Genomic DNA, 15,464 nt, shown 5'->3' with positions numbered 1-15,464 from the left:
TTAACGCAGGAGACAGAATGACGGTAGATCCCAAAGACTATAGGGGCTATAACGATTCCCTCGTATTAATATGTTTTGGTACTTTGGTTACTTCAAGGTAAAAAAAACAAATCTAATTGGTTGGTGTTATTTATTGAATACTTAGTGAAATTATTGAACTCAACACTTTGTGTGCCTTATAATTATAGGGTATAAAGTTAAATTTACTTATTAATAAGTACAACATGACCAGACGACACCACATAAAAGAACACACAGTAACACAAAAATATAATGAAAACCTTATTTTCTTACACTTAAAGTATCAATCAGTTTACCGTTATTACATACGACTATACATCAAACTATGCAAAACCAGTATAAACTGAATGCGTAATGTAAGGAAAGATCATATAAAGCAAGACCATAATTGAGATGAGATGATGACAGATGACAGTCGCAGAGCAAATCAAAGGATGACGTCATAAATCCTACATCGCACATATGAAGTTTACATGCGAATAAACATGGATAGAAAATCCCAACGAACAACAGTTGGGCTGAAAGCCCGCCAGACACGATCACCTCGCCTGGTCGGAGGATCCTCCTTTTCTTAAGGAGCTTACTAACTGTTCCCTAAATAATAATATCTTGTTCACTAGAAACAAAACACATAAAAAAATAATGCTTTTTTTAAATCTTTTAGGGATTAACCGGTTTTGTATAGTTTGTTGTGTAACCACCTGTACATAAATCGAAAAAAAATAAATAAACGAACTTTGTTTCTAATTTTAAAATAAGCCGTCATCGTCATCATCGTCGTCATCATCATCATCACCCTCACCGTTCCGTTGGTCAAAGTTGAGAACCACTTTGGCGCAACCGATTCTGATACCCTTAAACAGAAAGTACGCGTTGGCCTCGTATGTTCCGTAGACACCCATTCTTGGCAGCTCTCTGTAGTCAAACACGTAGTTCTTGATCGAGATTAAACCCTGAAAATGTAGATGTTAAAGTACATGTGTAATGATAATAGAATACACTGACCGTTCGCCTTATTTTTTGTATATAAAAATAAGTCGGGTTTTCCTTCCTGATGCTATAACTCCTGAACGCACGAACCGATTTCCACGGTTCTGCATTCGTTGTAAAGGTGTCCGTCTCCGTGAGGTTTATAGCAAAGAATATTCAGGAAAAAATTAAGAGAAAAACAGGAAAAGAGGGAAAGTCATTAGAGAAATGGAGTTCGCCGAGTTTGCTAGTTTTTGTATATAGGGTGACTAGTAATAACAAAAAAACAAGGTATTTTGTGATAAAAATAAAACTAATGAGTATACCAAAAAAGTTTCTTTGGGAAAGTTGTTTGTAATCATGAGTACAATCACGTGTTTAAATATCGTTCACTAATTTATCAGTCACCCTATATAACTTTAATGAGATAAAATAATTACCTGCTTGAGTGACTTGAAACTTGTCAAGTATCTCGCCAAACAGTAACACCAGTAAGCTGTTAAACGTAATTAATGAATTTACTTAGATTATAAAAAAATATAATGAACTTACGGCCCGTAAAGGACAGTCTGGAGGGTCGATGTTGGCCAAAGTGAGCAGCTTCCTAACGTTTTCCTCTGCCTGCCTCATCAGGAATGCACAGGCGCTGTCGTCAGATATAGTCTGGTAGTACTTGAAGCCACCGTCCACTTTTTGATAAACGTCTATTAGGAGCTACAACATGAATAACATAATATGAATTAAATTACCCTTTTTGCCGTTAACTAAATTGCTGTTTCTAAAAGGAATTTGATTAGTGACTCGCTTTTCCCTAGATTTGTTATTTATAATGGAGTTATTAAGTTGTAAGTTTGTGTGATGAATCTTCACTTCACGTTGGCTTTTCCAACGACAGCGCCTTTTTCGCCTCAAAGCTTGGCCATGTTTACAAAGCTTGGCCGTGTGCTCCAAGCTTGGCCATAGTCGCCAAGCTTGGCCATATTCGCCTTAACTTAATATTGGTATAAGCCTGTTAACGAGCAGACCGTAAACAATCACCGCCGCTCATGAACACCCGAAACACCAGAGGCATTACAAGTGCGTTGCCGGCCTTTTGAGGGTTAGGCATTTAAGGGTTGTTACCTTGTTGGGGAATCGGGGATTGGGAAGGGGGGTAATTAGGTCTCCGGTGTGTGTGAGGACTCAAACAACGAAACACAACGTAAGCGTTGTCACTCCGATCGAGCCGGCCCATTCATGCCGAAGCATGGCTGTCCCACACTCTCAGTGGACCCGTTGGATTTGTTGTTGCCAATAGTAAAATAAATAAATCTACACCTCCCCGCGTTTAGTATTTGACTATTAAAAAAAAACAGTACTAACAGCATAACTATGATTGAAGACTCTATCCAGCTTTATGTCAAGGTCGAAACAGTCGTGCGTCCTGTTAATTTTCTTGCGGCTGATGTCGAACAATACGTCGTACTGCTCCGGATTATCGCAGTGCACCATGTTCAGGACTAGCCATCGTCCTGGACCCTAAGAAATAAAAAAATATATATATTAGAACCTAGGACATGTGGAGTTTGGACTTGAAAGGGATGCATCACACCAACCAGCCGGTGATAGTACTATCAGCGCTGCCACGCTTCAAATATGTAGTCATTTATATGGTTCTTATGACATAAGCGGGAACAGTAGAGAAAAGTAACCACAAACAATATGAAATATATTAAAAAAAAAAAAAACTTACAAGCATAAGACCAGGGAGTGTACTAATCACAAAAGGCACACAGACTGTTAAAACTAACACAAACTTCAACATTGTCATCGCCTATAACTCCAGAGTGAAGGAATTTCACGGCTTTTATATACATTCATACAGATTCCCTTTACATGTTCCATGCATATTTTGATCTATATCTCTGACTAAATTAATAACATTAGTCCACGTTTAGCGTTTGATTATGCAGTACGTTTGATGTTTTGTTCCTATCGCGGTATTGATAAATTCAATTATTTACAAATTATAGCTTTTGAACCATTCGTTGGACATGGACTAGTAGTGGCTAGTATTTCCTAGACTGTTCAGCGGTTTGGGCTAGTAGGTAATTTATTTTATTTGTAAAATAATATTTTTGAAAACGTTTTTTCGTTGTTTAATGATAGATTTTAAGCAAGTTTTGGGATTATACATAGGTTTTAGGGTGCTTTTCCGAGATGTGCTATGTAGCTATGTAATACCTAAGCTGTAAAACTATGTGACCGTTTCCACTGATACTGAGCTATGTAGTTGTGCAAGGAAAATGCGCAGCTCGAGTATGCGATGTATCGATAGTAGCGAAGCCATTCATAGCACACATCCACAGCACGTATCCATAGCACGCATCTTTCCATATAAAAAATAACTTAGCTGAGTTCGTTTACACAAGTACTAAGTTGTGAACCAACATCTCTGGTGGAAAAACATTATTACGAAGGTGTCAATATTTTTATAGCAGTTGTTAAATCGTCTCTTAATTTGATGGAAGTTCCTTCATTCGAACACGACATTCCACCAGTACCCTTAGTGTGAGTTTGTTTTACGTTTAAAGTAATCGAAACGAGAGCGCGATCGGTGCTCTGATTGGTTGGTTTATTAGAGCCGACCAATCAGAGCGCCGAACGCGCTCTCGTTTCGATTACTTTAAACGTAAAGCAAACTCATACTAAGGGTACAGAATGTAAGAATATATTTTTATACCATTGGAGTTGAAACAAGTTAGCTTACAACCTGTCAGATAGAAAACAGCTACCTTAGCATACGTCTGCAACACCACATCTCATATGTACAATCAGACAAATTGTCTGGTATACAGGTAAGGAACTAAAGATTAATTCAGTATGGAGACAGTTATACCAAATTGTATATTTTTTAATGAATCCATAATTTCTGTGTAACCATTGGTCGATTTAGTAGCCAAATAATGCAAGAATCATTAAACGGTGTTTCTACCCGTCTCTTAGTGGGTTTATTATTTATAAAACCTAATAATACAGTTTCTCATCTTTATTGTGGGTTTAGCCGGTTAAACGAGCCGACGGATCACCTTATGGTAAGCAACCGCCGCCGTCCATGGGCACCCGAAACACCAGAGGCGTTACAAGTGGGTTGCCGTCCTTTTGGGGCCCAGGAATTTAGGGTTAAGATTTTAAGGCTGGTTGGGGAATCGGGGATTCGGAAGATTGGGAAGGAGGGACAATTCCTCCTTCCTTCTCCTGGGCCTGGGCAACACAACCCAAGCCTTGTTTCACGTCGGTTTTCTCTGAGGTCGTATTATTACTACGGTCGAGCCAGCCCATTCGTGCCGAAGCATGGCTCTCCCACATTAAAAGTGGTGTAAACATATTGGCAGTATATTATATTTTATGCAAGATATTAGGGACTGTCAGTTAATGTTTTGAATAATATTCGGAATGTTTCACATTTAGACTTTTTGACTCAAGGATCGATCATCAAACAGACACAGTTTTACACAGAAAATATAAAAAAAAAATTATGCATGTATTTTTATTTTTGTATTGATCCAATTATTAAATACATTTTTATTTAACATACAGTATGATCTTTCAATAGTTTAAAAAAGCGATTTTGTCTGCTAATTTTTTTTGCAAATTTAATTTTGCATTTATTCCAATTAGATTGACACGTTGTATTTTTCGTCATCAAACATTTATAGGTATGTAATGCATTTCAATATAATTATAATATCAAACTAGCATATATTGTTTCTTATACTCAATCATCAACAGCTAACATTGTCTAGTCATCCTCATCTTCTTCTATTTTGATGAATTCGACGTGGATCTCCACGCAGCCGACCTCTTCGGATCCTTGCAGCACGAAGGCCTTGGCACAGAAGTAGCCGTACCACCCGTCGCTTGGGAGCTCCGAGTAGTCGAATATATAGTCGTTTAACTCGTAATTGCCCTGTGGAATTAAATTAAATACATATATATTTGGTTTGACGGTTGCAGAATGAAGGTTGGTCCCGCATTTCAAACTTATAATCCTAGAAATTATAAGCACAGCGTTCATACGTTCACGATACGTTTCATACGCATCATCATTAGGCTGTAATTGTCTGAGCAAAGACTTCTTTACAGACAGAGAATGAGAATTAAACTACACGTTTGTTCAAAATGTCATGGATACTTGCCGTTCGAATGTTAAGTCTAGTTTTCGAACCCTATTTTACCATCGTCATGTGCAATATCTGATGTGTTACCATACGGGCGTCATAATTATCATGGACTATCCACAGCGGGACTTACCGGGGCTTCAAACTCGACAAGCAGGAGTCAGGAACGGGCTGATTGGTGAGGGTCAGTAACTGTCTGACACTCCCTCTCGCCTCGGAGATGGCAAGACGGTTGCTCATTGCGGGTTCCTTCATCGTTAGTCAGTAATTTCTAATATTATTGGAAAGTTCATATAAGTCAGAAAAGTCATAGTGATATTTGCTGTTGTTAGGTTTCGAATTCAGACCCTCATGCATGAGAAACAGGCGTTATAATCCTCTGTTGTTGCCTAAGTTTGCTCTATCTTAAGTCTTAACGTATAATAAAATGATTTACCGAATGTACTGGAAACTCAGGTGGAACTACACCGGCGAATGTCAAAGCGACCTTAGCGTTTTCCTCGGCGTATTTGTTGACGAAATTGATGAAACAGTCGTCTGACAACACCTGGTACTGCTTACACCCGCCGTCTACGTGCTTGCATATATCTATACGGACCTGCATAGGAAAATGTACATTTAAGACTATTTTATTATTTTACTAGCGACGCGCCCCAGCTTCGCATGGGTGCATTGGTGATATATTATGCCTGTATTATACATATAAACCTTCCTCTTGAATCACTCTATCTATTACAAAAAACCGCATCAAAATCCGTTGCGTAATTAGCAGACAAAAATAGTGACTTTGTTTTATACTATGTAGTGATGGACAGGGTAATTTTTTGTAGTGAAGCAATATTACAACCAGCAAAAGGGATTTGGTAAGACAGTAAAATTGACTTTGCGCAATGATAGCGCCTACCTATTACCGTGGTATATTGGCTGATGGCGAAGCGAACTAATTGATACTGTCTCTGTACGGTACCCTTAGTACGAGTTTGCTTTACGTTGAACGAAAACGAAACGCGAACGCATTCGGCGCCGTGATTGGCCGGCGCGAATGAACCAACCAATCAGGGTGCCCAACGCGCTCTCGTTTCGATCTCGTTAAACGTAAAATAAACTCGTACTTAGGCCTCTGAATCAGTCTTTATTTTTTCTAATTGTATCCAAACTCTTGTGTTGACTGTAATTCGAGTCTTAAGTAATAAATAAATAAATAATTGTATAACGTACTCCAAAAAACTCGTCGAAATCTTCGTCCAGTATAAGGTTTCCATTGAATCCGTCGTGGGTTCTATTAATTTTCTTCTGTTTTATGTCGAATATGAACTTATGGTTGTGTTGATCGCATTTCTCTATGAAGTGGACCTTCCAAGTTCCGGGACCCTGTAACGATTAAAATATATGAAATATTATAATTTCGGTTAATCTAGTTCTATTTAATCTTTAAATACTAGGATGATTGAGGCAACGTAGTAAATGTATAATAAATAACCTATTTTTTTATGGTCTTTCCAAATAAGAACTTTCGGCTGTAGATCGGGTATCTAGCCTCCAGTAAGGCTGCCGTCTGATCAGGTGCAGCGGACTACCTAGCGGGTTTACGGGGGCTCCGGCTCGACAAACAGGATTAGGAACGGGGTGACTTTTAGTCTTTATGAATCTGATCTGACACTCCCTCTCGCTTCGACCAAGGCGTGAGAAGTCATTGAATAATTTCACCCCTTAAAAAACCTTCAAAATCTTAATAAGATGCAAATAGGTAGCTTATCCGCAAATATATACTTCAAAAATTTAAGATTAATCCTATTTTCTTTTATCGAGTTTTCTGGGAAATCAAACAGTCTTGACAAATTTTGGAAAAAAGCCATTTTTTTATGAATTGACACAGATTTAATAAGAATCTTACAAAATCATCGTCAGCCGCAACTTGCAGCAAGACACAAGCCAACCCGAGTATCACACACGTCTTAAACATTGTATCTACACAAATGTACACACACTAAATACACACATCACATTCCGCCCAATTTATATGTTACAGTGTAAACATATCGTGATGAGCAGCCATAAGGAAGGCATCTGATAGCGTGATGATCATCAGAGTGTATTTTTGATACAAATCAATGCTTATGTGATGTCCACTCGACATTGTATTAATGTAACCTTCTCTAGTTATTCAAATCATGTAATTACTATCTATTAAATTGCTATTTTTGTAATGATGTAGGGAAATGGAATAGAATGGAATGTTGCAGTATTAGTGTTTTATAGGTACTTACTTCGTATATGTATACTAATAACCTTTAATGATTTTATATTCTCTATAGTAAAGTATGTATTTGTTATGAATGTGTCGTGTTATGATTTAGTACCTAATTAGGCTATTGCATTATAATATAACGGGCTATTACTAAAATTAATTTACCGAAAGTCCGTTAATTGTTATTCTGAGAATATTATTTGGTGCTGGAACAAAAACAGTGCATATTAAAAAATAAACCTTAATACAGATACTTAAAACTCTGTTTTCAACTTGATAATAATTTGATCTCCTCACCGAGCCGGTCTGTGTGAACGGACCCTTAACCCCCTGTAAGATTAAGACACAAAATTTATGATTATTATTAGATAACATCTTCTTCGACTCTTAACTATAAAAACATGCTTCTAGTGATGGCATTTTCGACGTTCCTGAAAAGTTCTTAGTTATTTACTTGTTTCTCTTTGTTCCAGACTAATGAACTGCGCGCTGCAGTCGGCGACGGCGTTGGATGAGCACACTATCGCGGCGGCCATGTTGCCGCTCGCTACCGCCTACTGCAGGAAACTATGCACCGGAGTCATACAATACGCTTACATGTGCATACAGGTACAGCTATACCAGTGAAACAAAAGGAAATAATATAAATGAAGAAGAAAGAAAGAAAGAAAAACATTTTATTTGCACCATTTAAAAAAAACAATAAATATAAAAATTAATATGATAAAAAAAAACATGTACACATTTTGTTTTGTAAAGACTTTTTTTATGGAACACGAGCAGGCGTATCACCTGATGGTAAGCAATCGCCGCTGCCTATGAACATTTGAAACGCCAGAGGCGTTACAAGTGCGTCGCCGGCCTTTTGGGGGTTAGGAATTTAAGGGTTGTTGGGGAAAAGATTGGGAAGGGGTAATTAGGCTTCCGGTAACCTCACTCACACAACAAAACATAACGCAAACATTGTTTCACGTTGGTTTTCGGTGAGGCCGTGGTATCACTCCGTCGAGCCGGCCCATTCGAAAACATTACGTACTATTAACATTTACATACTTTATTTGTTTACCTAATCAGCACCGCCGTTAAAATTAAAGTTTTTTTTATATTTTCAATTCAACTTTAACAAGTTTGTCGTTGTTAGGAACATCAAGTATGGACAAGCCAGCAGTTTTGGGAGGCAGCGTTTTACCAAGACGTGCAGAGGGACATCAAAGCCCTGTATCTACCTAACCCCACACATCATCAGAGAGTGCCAAGTCCTAGGTAAGAGACACTTATACCCGTTAATAGATTTATTATAGCATAAGGTGGTAAAGAAGCAGACGGATCCCTCGATGGTAACCTGGAAATCTGTAACACTAAAGGATTTACATTTACTTTTGTAATTTGTTTCCAGTCTTATATTTAGGGATTGTTTGTGGCAATTACTACTACTTTTTTTACTATTACTATACAAGTCTGAAATTGTTTTATATTTGATATCGAAGTACCTTTTTTAAGTTGCCTCGTTGGTCGAGTGGTTGCAAGTGCGACTGCCGGACAAAGGGTCTCGGGTTCGATTCCCGGGTCGGGCAAAGTATTACTGGGTTTTTTTCGGTTTTTCGAAAATGTCTCAGTAGCCCAGGCTCACCCCTTTTAAATGGTACTTATAACACAAATAGTGAAATTTGGATGTACATTGTATAGCGACATTACGTGCCGTAATGTGCACCTCTGCCACCCCTTCGGGGATTAAAAGCGTGACGTTTCGACTTTTTTAAGTAAAAAATCAATAGCTTAACGTTTTATTAATTTACGTCTTGTACAAATTGGTGTAAATGTGTTGAATAATTACAGATTGATATGATGTGAGTGAATTTTGTTTGATAAAGAAAAAATAATGTAAATTTAATGTTTTGATTTCAGTCTTGACTCGTATTCCAGAGATGACGAGGAATACATATCGCTGCTAAAGGCTCAGGAGCCGAGCGCGTTGGAGATTGCAGCCGAACAGATGAGGCTGTGGCCAAGCTTAGCTCCAGGTAAAGGAATTATTATAATATGTTCAAATTTAGCACTCATCATCATCATCATCATCAGCGTATAGCAGTCCACTGCTGGACATAGGCCTCCCCAATTGTTCGCCACTTTGCTCTATCACTAGCGACTCGCATCCAGCTCCTGCCAGCCATCCTGCGCAGATCGTCACTCCACCTCGCCTGGGGGCCTCCACCTCGCTTAAATTTACCACAATTTTTAACATATTAGAACTTTTCTCCTGTGTCGTGGGTACTTTTACAAACATACAAGTCAACATACCACACCTGATCCAAAACAATTTGTATATCACACAAAGACTTGTTTCACTGATCCCCCAATTGTTGTTGTGTGTATGGTCTTAGTATGCACACATGACTCAGGAAAAAAGCCAATTTTTTTTCTTTATTGGCAACCGAGTCTCCAATCCAGTGTTGTCGACTATACTGCCAGTGTCAAGTGGTGACGGCAGATTAAAAAAAGTCAAAATAAGACCACGCTTTTTTTTTAAAGAAAAAACAAGGTTTGTAAACAAATACCATCTTTTGTTTCTAGAAAAACAACGCGAGTTAATAGCAAGCGAAGAGTCGACGTTGTACAGCCAGGCGATACACTACGCCAACCGGATGGTGTACCTGCTACTGCCGCTAGAGGGCGCCGGCAGACGAGCTGACGTCAGGGGAGACGACGCCGACAGGGCTAGCAATAGTATTACTAATAGGTAAGATTACGATTTTATCAGTAACTAGCTTGCCTCCACAGCCTCGATGGTCGAGTGGTTGCAAGTGTGCCTGCCGGGCAAGTGGTCTCGGGTTCGATTCCTAGGTCGAGCAAAGTATTACTGGGCATTTTTCAGATTTTCGAAAATTTCTCAGTTGTAGCATAGAGTCTGGAATTGTGGCCACCACCGGGCAATAGGATCACCGCCGTCTTACATGACTCTTCTGACTTCAAATGGTGAACATTGGGTGTATATTGTACTCAGAAAATACCATTATCAGTTTTTGGCTGGCTTGGGAATCTAACCCGCGACATGTTGCACAACTGCTGGTCTCCCAACCAATGAGCGTGCAGTCAAAGCTCTTGACACACCCGTGAAACGTGTAAAAGTGGTCACAAAATATGTCCATTCTGCCGTTCGCCATGCGATGGATGTCACTAAAAATGATTGAGTCAATATTACTTGAAGATTAAACTTGAATGATATGTTTGTCAACAGTGTGGCTGAATCGGATAGTGTGGACGCGGAGTCAGGCTTCGAGGAGGCAGACCCGGGCGAGGCTGGGAACAACGTTATCAAAATGGTTTCCCGATTTGTTGATAAGGTCAGTTACATTTCGTACACATGGAGTATATTATATTTATAAGTAGTTATTGGCAAACCAAAGCTAAAAATATGTTCTTTAAAATTTTACACGATACAGTTCCAAGTCGTACACATGAAGTATATTAGTTATTGGCCACCCAAAGCTAAAATTAATTCATTAATGTTTCATCGATACGTTCCAAAATCATGAAAATATTTTTGTCAGTTTACGTTTTATTTAACAACTGTCATGGTATAACATAATAATTAACGGTTTAGCATAATGTCGATCCAGAGTTGCGGACTACCTAGCGGGTTTACCGGGATTCTGGTTCGAAAATTAGGATTTATGTACGGGGTAGTTTTTAATCAGTAAGAGTCTGACACTGTCATGGCCCAAGGCGATAAAATTCAGTGGATGATTTTCCCCCTCAAAAATAGCATCATTCGAGGATACCCGATTAGTTTCGATCTACACCGAGACCCTTAATTATCAACTTTAATATTTGTCAGGTGTGTACGGAAGGCGGTGTGACTGCAGAGCACGTTCGCTGCTTACACCAGATGATACCGGGAGTCGTGCATATGCATCTAGAGACGTTGGATGCAGTCGCCAGAGAAAGCAGAAGATTACCACCCGTCCAAAAGGTAAATTAGACCCTATTACCGTGCCTTAAGGTATAAATTACATCTTTCTAGTTTCAGGATAACTTGTTGGTGCTAAAGCCGATTTCAGTCTGGTTAGGTAATTTAAAAATTGAATATCCCCTTTTTTACCGTTCTCGACAGGTTTACTGAAGAGCTCGCATTTTTATACAGATCTCACGATATTTATAATTTACATAGAAAATATTACACATCATTAATATTCTTTATCATTCCACCATCGACAGATAGTATCTATCGGCTATCGATCGATTGGTGTAGTAGAAACTATTGATCGATGTCGACTAATCCATTCTACCATCGTATTCTACGATCGTTTTCAATTGCATAAAAATCAATGACTTTAGTATTTTTATGGCGCAAAAAATTTGCTATTAAAACAATATAATATTGTATGATTCCAGCCTAGAATAGTGGCTCCGGCGCTAGTCCCGGGCGAGACGGTGACCGTCCCAGCCTTGCGGGCCTACCTCGTCAGCGACGGTCGCAACACCGCGCTACTGCCGGCAGAGGGCGCTCTGTTCCTCACTAATTATAGACTTATATTTAAAGGCACTCCTACTGATCCTTATGGTAAGTATATTAGCGCAAAGTGTACTAATATTGCGCAAATATTTAAAATTTCGTACTTTTAACTAGTAGTAGTAATTCTAACATCTTAAACCATATTTTGTATATAACGTCACGTCTTTTAGCCCCGAAGGGGCAGGCAGAGGTGCACATTACGGAACGTAATGCCGTTATACAAATATACAATGTATACTCACTTTACACAATTTGTGTTATAAATTCCATGTAATATGAGGCCTATATAGGTGAGCCTATTGCCATATACTGGGCAAAATCCAGACTAAGCTACCACTGAGATTTTTTTGAAAAACCACTAATAGCTCAGTAATACTTTGCCCGATCCGGGAATCAAACCTGAGCTCTCTTGCTCGGCAGTCGACTTTCGAGTGGACTGCATCATTGGTCGACACTTGCGACCAATGATACAGTCGTAGTATTATTACGCAAATATTAAAATCGTTACGTAAAAAAGGAAAAATTAACTTAAACCATACTTTATAATTTCGAATCGTGTTTCTTCCAGCTTGCGAGCAGACGGTGGTGCGATCGTTCCCCGTGTGCTCGTTGACGCGAGAGAAACAAGTCCGGACCAACTACCTGCCGCACTTGGAACAGTCGCTGCAAGAGGGGCTGCAGCTCCGCTCCGCTACATTCCAGTTGATCAAGGTACGATGTTCAATCAAATATACTTGTTTAAAATGTGTAACAGTAACTATATAAGACTTGTGTGACTAACGGCGCATTCCAATAACCTACCGATTGGTAGATTTGCCTACCAGCGGTAGAATTTTTACACATAGTTTTAGTAAGTTAAATATGAGCGTATATTTTTTGTCTTACCTTTACGATTAATTCTTGTGTAGTGTAAGTAAAATAAATCTTAACTGAAGGTGAAAAGTTAAAGCATTTATCTCAATTAATCCTTAATTACGCATTTTTGAAATTTTAATTAGAATTGATCATCAGTCAGTCTTAATTATTATGTTATCGGCTTACTCACGTAATGTTTTGACGAGGAACTCGACTAGTTTCAAGCCATGCTAGAGGCTCATATTCATGAGCAGCATTCCGCGACACACGACGCGGCGATTGTCGCGCTGCTACTGCTAGTCGAGTTCCTCGTCAAAACATTACGTGAGTAAGCCGATAACATAATAATTAATTTAGTATGTCTCATGAAAGTTACAATAAAATCATCAGTCAGTCTATCTGGCAGTGAAGCTAGGTGTTCGTTCCAACACCCAGTGACCCCAGGGAAGACGGCAGCACAGTGGTCACGTGCTGCCGTGCAACTTGCATAGCTCAAGAGAGACGCTCGTCTCCCTAGGGATGTGCCGTAACAGGCGTTGCACCATGGGGCTCTGGAGCAGGTCTATTAGAGGACCCGGTGCCCCTTAAGCCGGGTCCAGACGAGTGTAACGTGTAATGTAATCCACCGTGTAATGTAACACGAATTCTTCAGCGCGAGTGTTACATGTAATGCTCGTACTGCCGTCCACACGTAGAATTCGTGTTACATTACACGGTGGATTACATTACACGTTACACTCGTCTGGACCCGGCTTTACAGGTGTTGAGGGTGGCCACCGGGGTGGTTTTAGTGAGGTGTTCGTTCCAAAGTGTAGCTTTGTGTTTGTTGGTGTCCAGGTGGCGCTGGACGAGGAGGTGGGCAGCGAGGCGGTGGAGTCGTTCCGCAAGGCCGTGGCGCGGCTCCGCCACCCCGCGCACGTGCTGCACCACTTCGCGCTGGCGCCGCGCTCCGCGCCGCCCGCGCCGCACGCCATGCCCAAGCACCACACGCTCAAGTACGGACCTATACAGCGTCTTATATTTATAGCCCCTCCAAAGGGAGTGCCAGACTCTTACACACTAAAAACCCGGGGTGGTTTTGTACTCATACTGACGAAACGGGTGACCATAACCAGCTAGACCTTCTGCATAGTCTGAAAACTCTTAATTACTTAGCGAATCTACAGTTAAATACATAAATGTATCCCCATGAGTTTTCTACTCTCTCAGTAGACAAGCGCTAAAGTCAGAAGGCATTTGGCTATAAGTGACTCTGGTCGAACATCAGCTATATTGTGCCCCATCTAAGGTGGTCTACATGACTCTTGTGCCATATGCACAGGTTCTATTCATAATTTCACATTTATAATTATGAGATACAATAGCTGCAATAGCTGAGCGGATAGATTCATTGGTTTCGGTGAATGACTAAGCAAGGGTATCATGGCGTGGCAGTGCCGATAATTCGGAAACTTATTAGGATTACAATTTGTAACTGAACATTGTAGTTTATTAAAAAAAATATGGTAATAATTCCTTATTAGGATTATGTTGAATGTAACATAAATAACAAAGTCCGTATGTTCCCCACAGAGGGTTTGCCAAGAAGACCCTGCTGAAGACGGCGCGGCGCGCGGGCCTGAAGCCGAAGCCGTCGAAGCGGCAGAAGTACGTGCTGCCGTCGGCCGACGCGCGGTCGCTCACGTCGCCGCCGCTCATGGCGTCCCTGTCCGCTGACACGCTGTCCTGTGAGTCGCTTTATACAAGTTAGTTTTATTGTTGGGCTTTATCTTATGTTGCGTTTTTTGTAGCTGTTTTTGATTTGAAGTGACTGTTATGTTTTTGTCAGAAAATGTAATATGTACCTCAATGTGACTGCACGATTGGCGCGGTAGCTGGGTAACCGCGCAACGTGTAGCGTGTTCGTTCCCACACGGAGCTACTCTTTGTGTGATCTGCAAATTGTTGTTTTGTGGGTGTTATGTGTGTGTTAACCTTGTGTTTGTAAACGCACCCATGACACAGGAGGAAATCTAGTGTGGAGCAACGTATTAAAAAAAAGAAAAAAAGATTTACTTACAAATTGGGTTGGTTCCATCAAACCGAATGATATACCACGGTCTCATAGGAATCCAGTGTGAAATAACGCTTGCGCTATGTGAGTGAGGTTGACGGGGATCTAATTCCTCGCTTTCCCGCAAAAAATTACAACGTTCTTGTAACTTCTCTGGTGTTTTAAATGTCTCATCTATGGGTGATTATACTTGCTTACTCACAGGTGGTTGGATCTTTGCCTCCCTATACTTTATAAAAGTATAGAAATGCCGCTATGTCGCCGTGTACATATGATTACGTATTGCCTAAGTGCTGTACAGTGGAGGAGCTGGAGCTGGGCGGCGAGAGCGCGGAGAGTGGGGGCGGTGGGGGCGCGGGGGGCGCGGCGCGCTGCGTGGAGCGGCTGCGCGAGCGCCGGTACGCGCGCGACTGGCTGCGCCTGGGGCTGGGCGCCGCGCCCTTCCGACTCGCGCACGCCAACGCCGTCTACACGCTCTGCAGGAGGTAGCTTGCGACTATATTATTTTTGGTCATATTTGGTAAATATGAGAGATTTTCAAAGTTCTGTAATATAATAAACAAATCTAAATCTTAACAAATTATTCAATGTGACATTGATATGTGAATTACTTTAATCTAACTCTTTTTATTTGTTATTTGCCCA

General features: G+C 40.3%; 3 protein-coding genes across 5 annotated transcripts in view; 1 reads left to right on the top strand and 2 right to left on the bottom strand.

Annotated features, from left to right (window-relative positions):
• Positions 1-15,464, top strand: part of LOC118271233 (myotubularin-related protein 5) — an 85,860-nt gene that overhangs the window by 50,207 nt on the left and 20,189 nt on the right. For 2 of the 3 annotated variants that reach the window (XM_050695921.1, XM_050695919.1), the window contains exons 13-23: positions 7,872-8,007; positions 8,540-8,661; positions 9,304-9,419; positions 9,970-10,135; positions 10,634-10,739; positions 11,234-11,368; positions 11,791-11,959; positions 12,480-12,622; positions 13,604-13,761; positions 14,339-14,511; positions 15,121-15,304. In XM_050695921.1, the coding sequence (XP_050551878.1) occupies positions 7,872-8,007; positions 8,540-8,661; positions 9,304-9,419; positions 9,970-10,135; positions 10,634-10,739; positions 11,234-11,368; positions 11,791-11,959; positions 12,480-12,622; positions 13,604-13,761; positions 14,339-14,511; positions 15,121-15,304 (1,608 nt within the window). The remainder of the gene's footprint in view (positions 1-7,871; positions 8,008-8,539; positions 8,662-9,303; positions 9,420-9,969; positions 10,136-10,633; positions 10,740-11,233; positions 11,369-11,790; positions 11,960-12,479; positions 12,623-13,603; positions 13,762-14,338; positions 14,512-15,120; positions 15,305-15,464) is intronic. The other variant, XM_050695920.1, reaches the window with a different exon arrangement.
• On the bottom strand, positions 680-3,056 carry LOC118271234 (uncharacterized). Its single transcript, XM_035587240.2, has 4 exons — positions 2,723-3,056; positions 2,353-2,508; positions 1,543-1,704; positions 680-974 (listed from the first exon to the last, which is right to left on the bottom strand). Exons 1-4 carry the CDS (start codon positions 2,798-2,800, stop codon positions 771-773), a joined length of 600 nt encoding a protein of 199 aa, XP_035443133.2. The 5' UTR covers positions 2,801-3,056; the 3' UTR covers positions 680-770.
• On the bottom strand, positions 4,741-7,162 carry LOC118271236 (uncharacterized). The gene is made up of 4 exons (XM_035587242.2): positions 7,045-7,162; positions 6,369-6,521; positions 5,587-5,748; positions 4,741-4,939 (listed from the first exon to the last, which is right to left on the bottom strand). The coding sequence occupies exons 1-4, from the start codon at positions 7,111-7,113 to the stop codon at positions 4,772-4,774; spliced, it is 552 nt and encodes a 183-aa protein (XP_035443135.2). The 5' UTR covers positions 7,114-7,162; the 3' UTR covers positions 4,741-4,771.

The sequence above is a fragment of the Spodoptera frugiperda genome, chromosome 9 (assembly GCF_023101765.2).
Source record: "Spodoptera frugiperda isolate SF20-4 chromosome 9, AGI-APGP_CSIRO_Sfru_2.0, whole genome shotgun sequence".
Taxonomy (NCBI): Eukaryota; Metazoa; Arthropoda; class Insecta; order Lepidoptera; family Noctuidae; genus Spodoptera; species Spodoptera frugiperda.
This window is presented reverse-complemented; position numbering and strand designations above follow the sequence as displayed.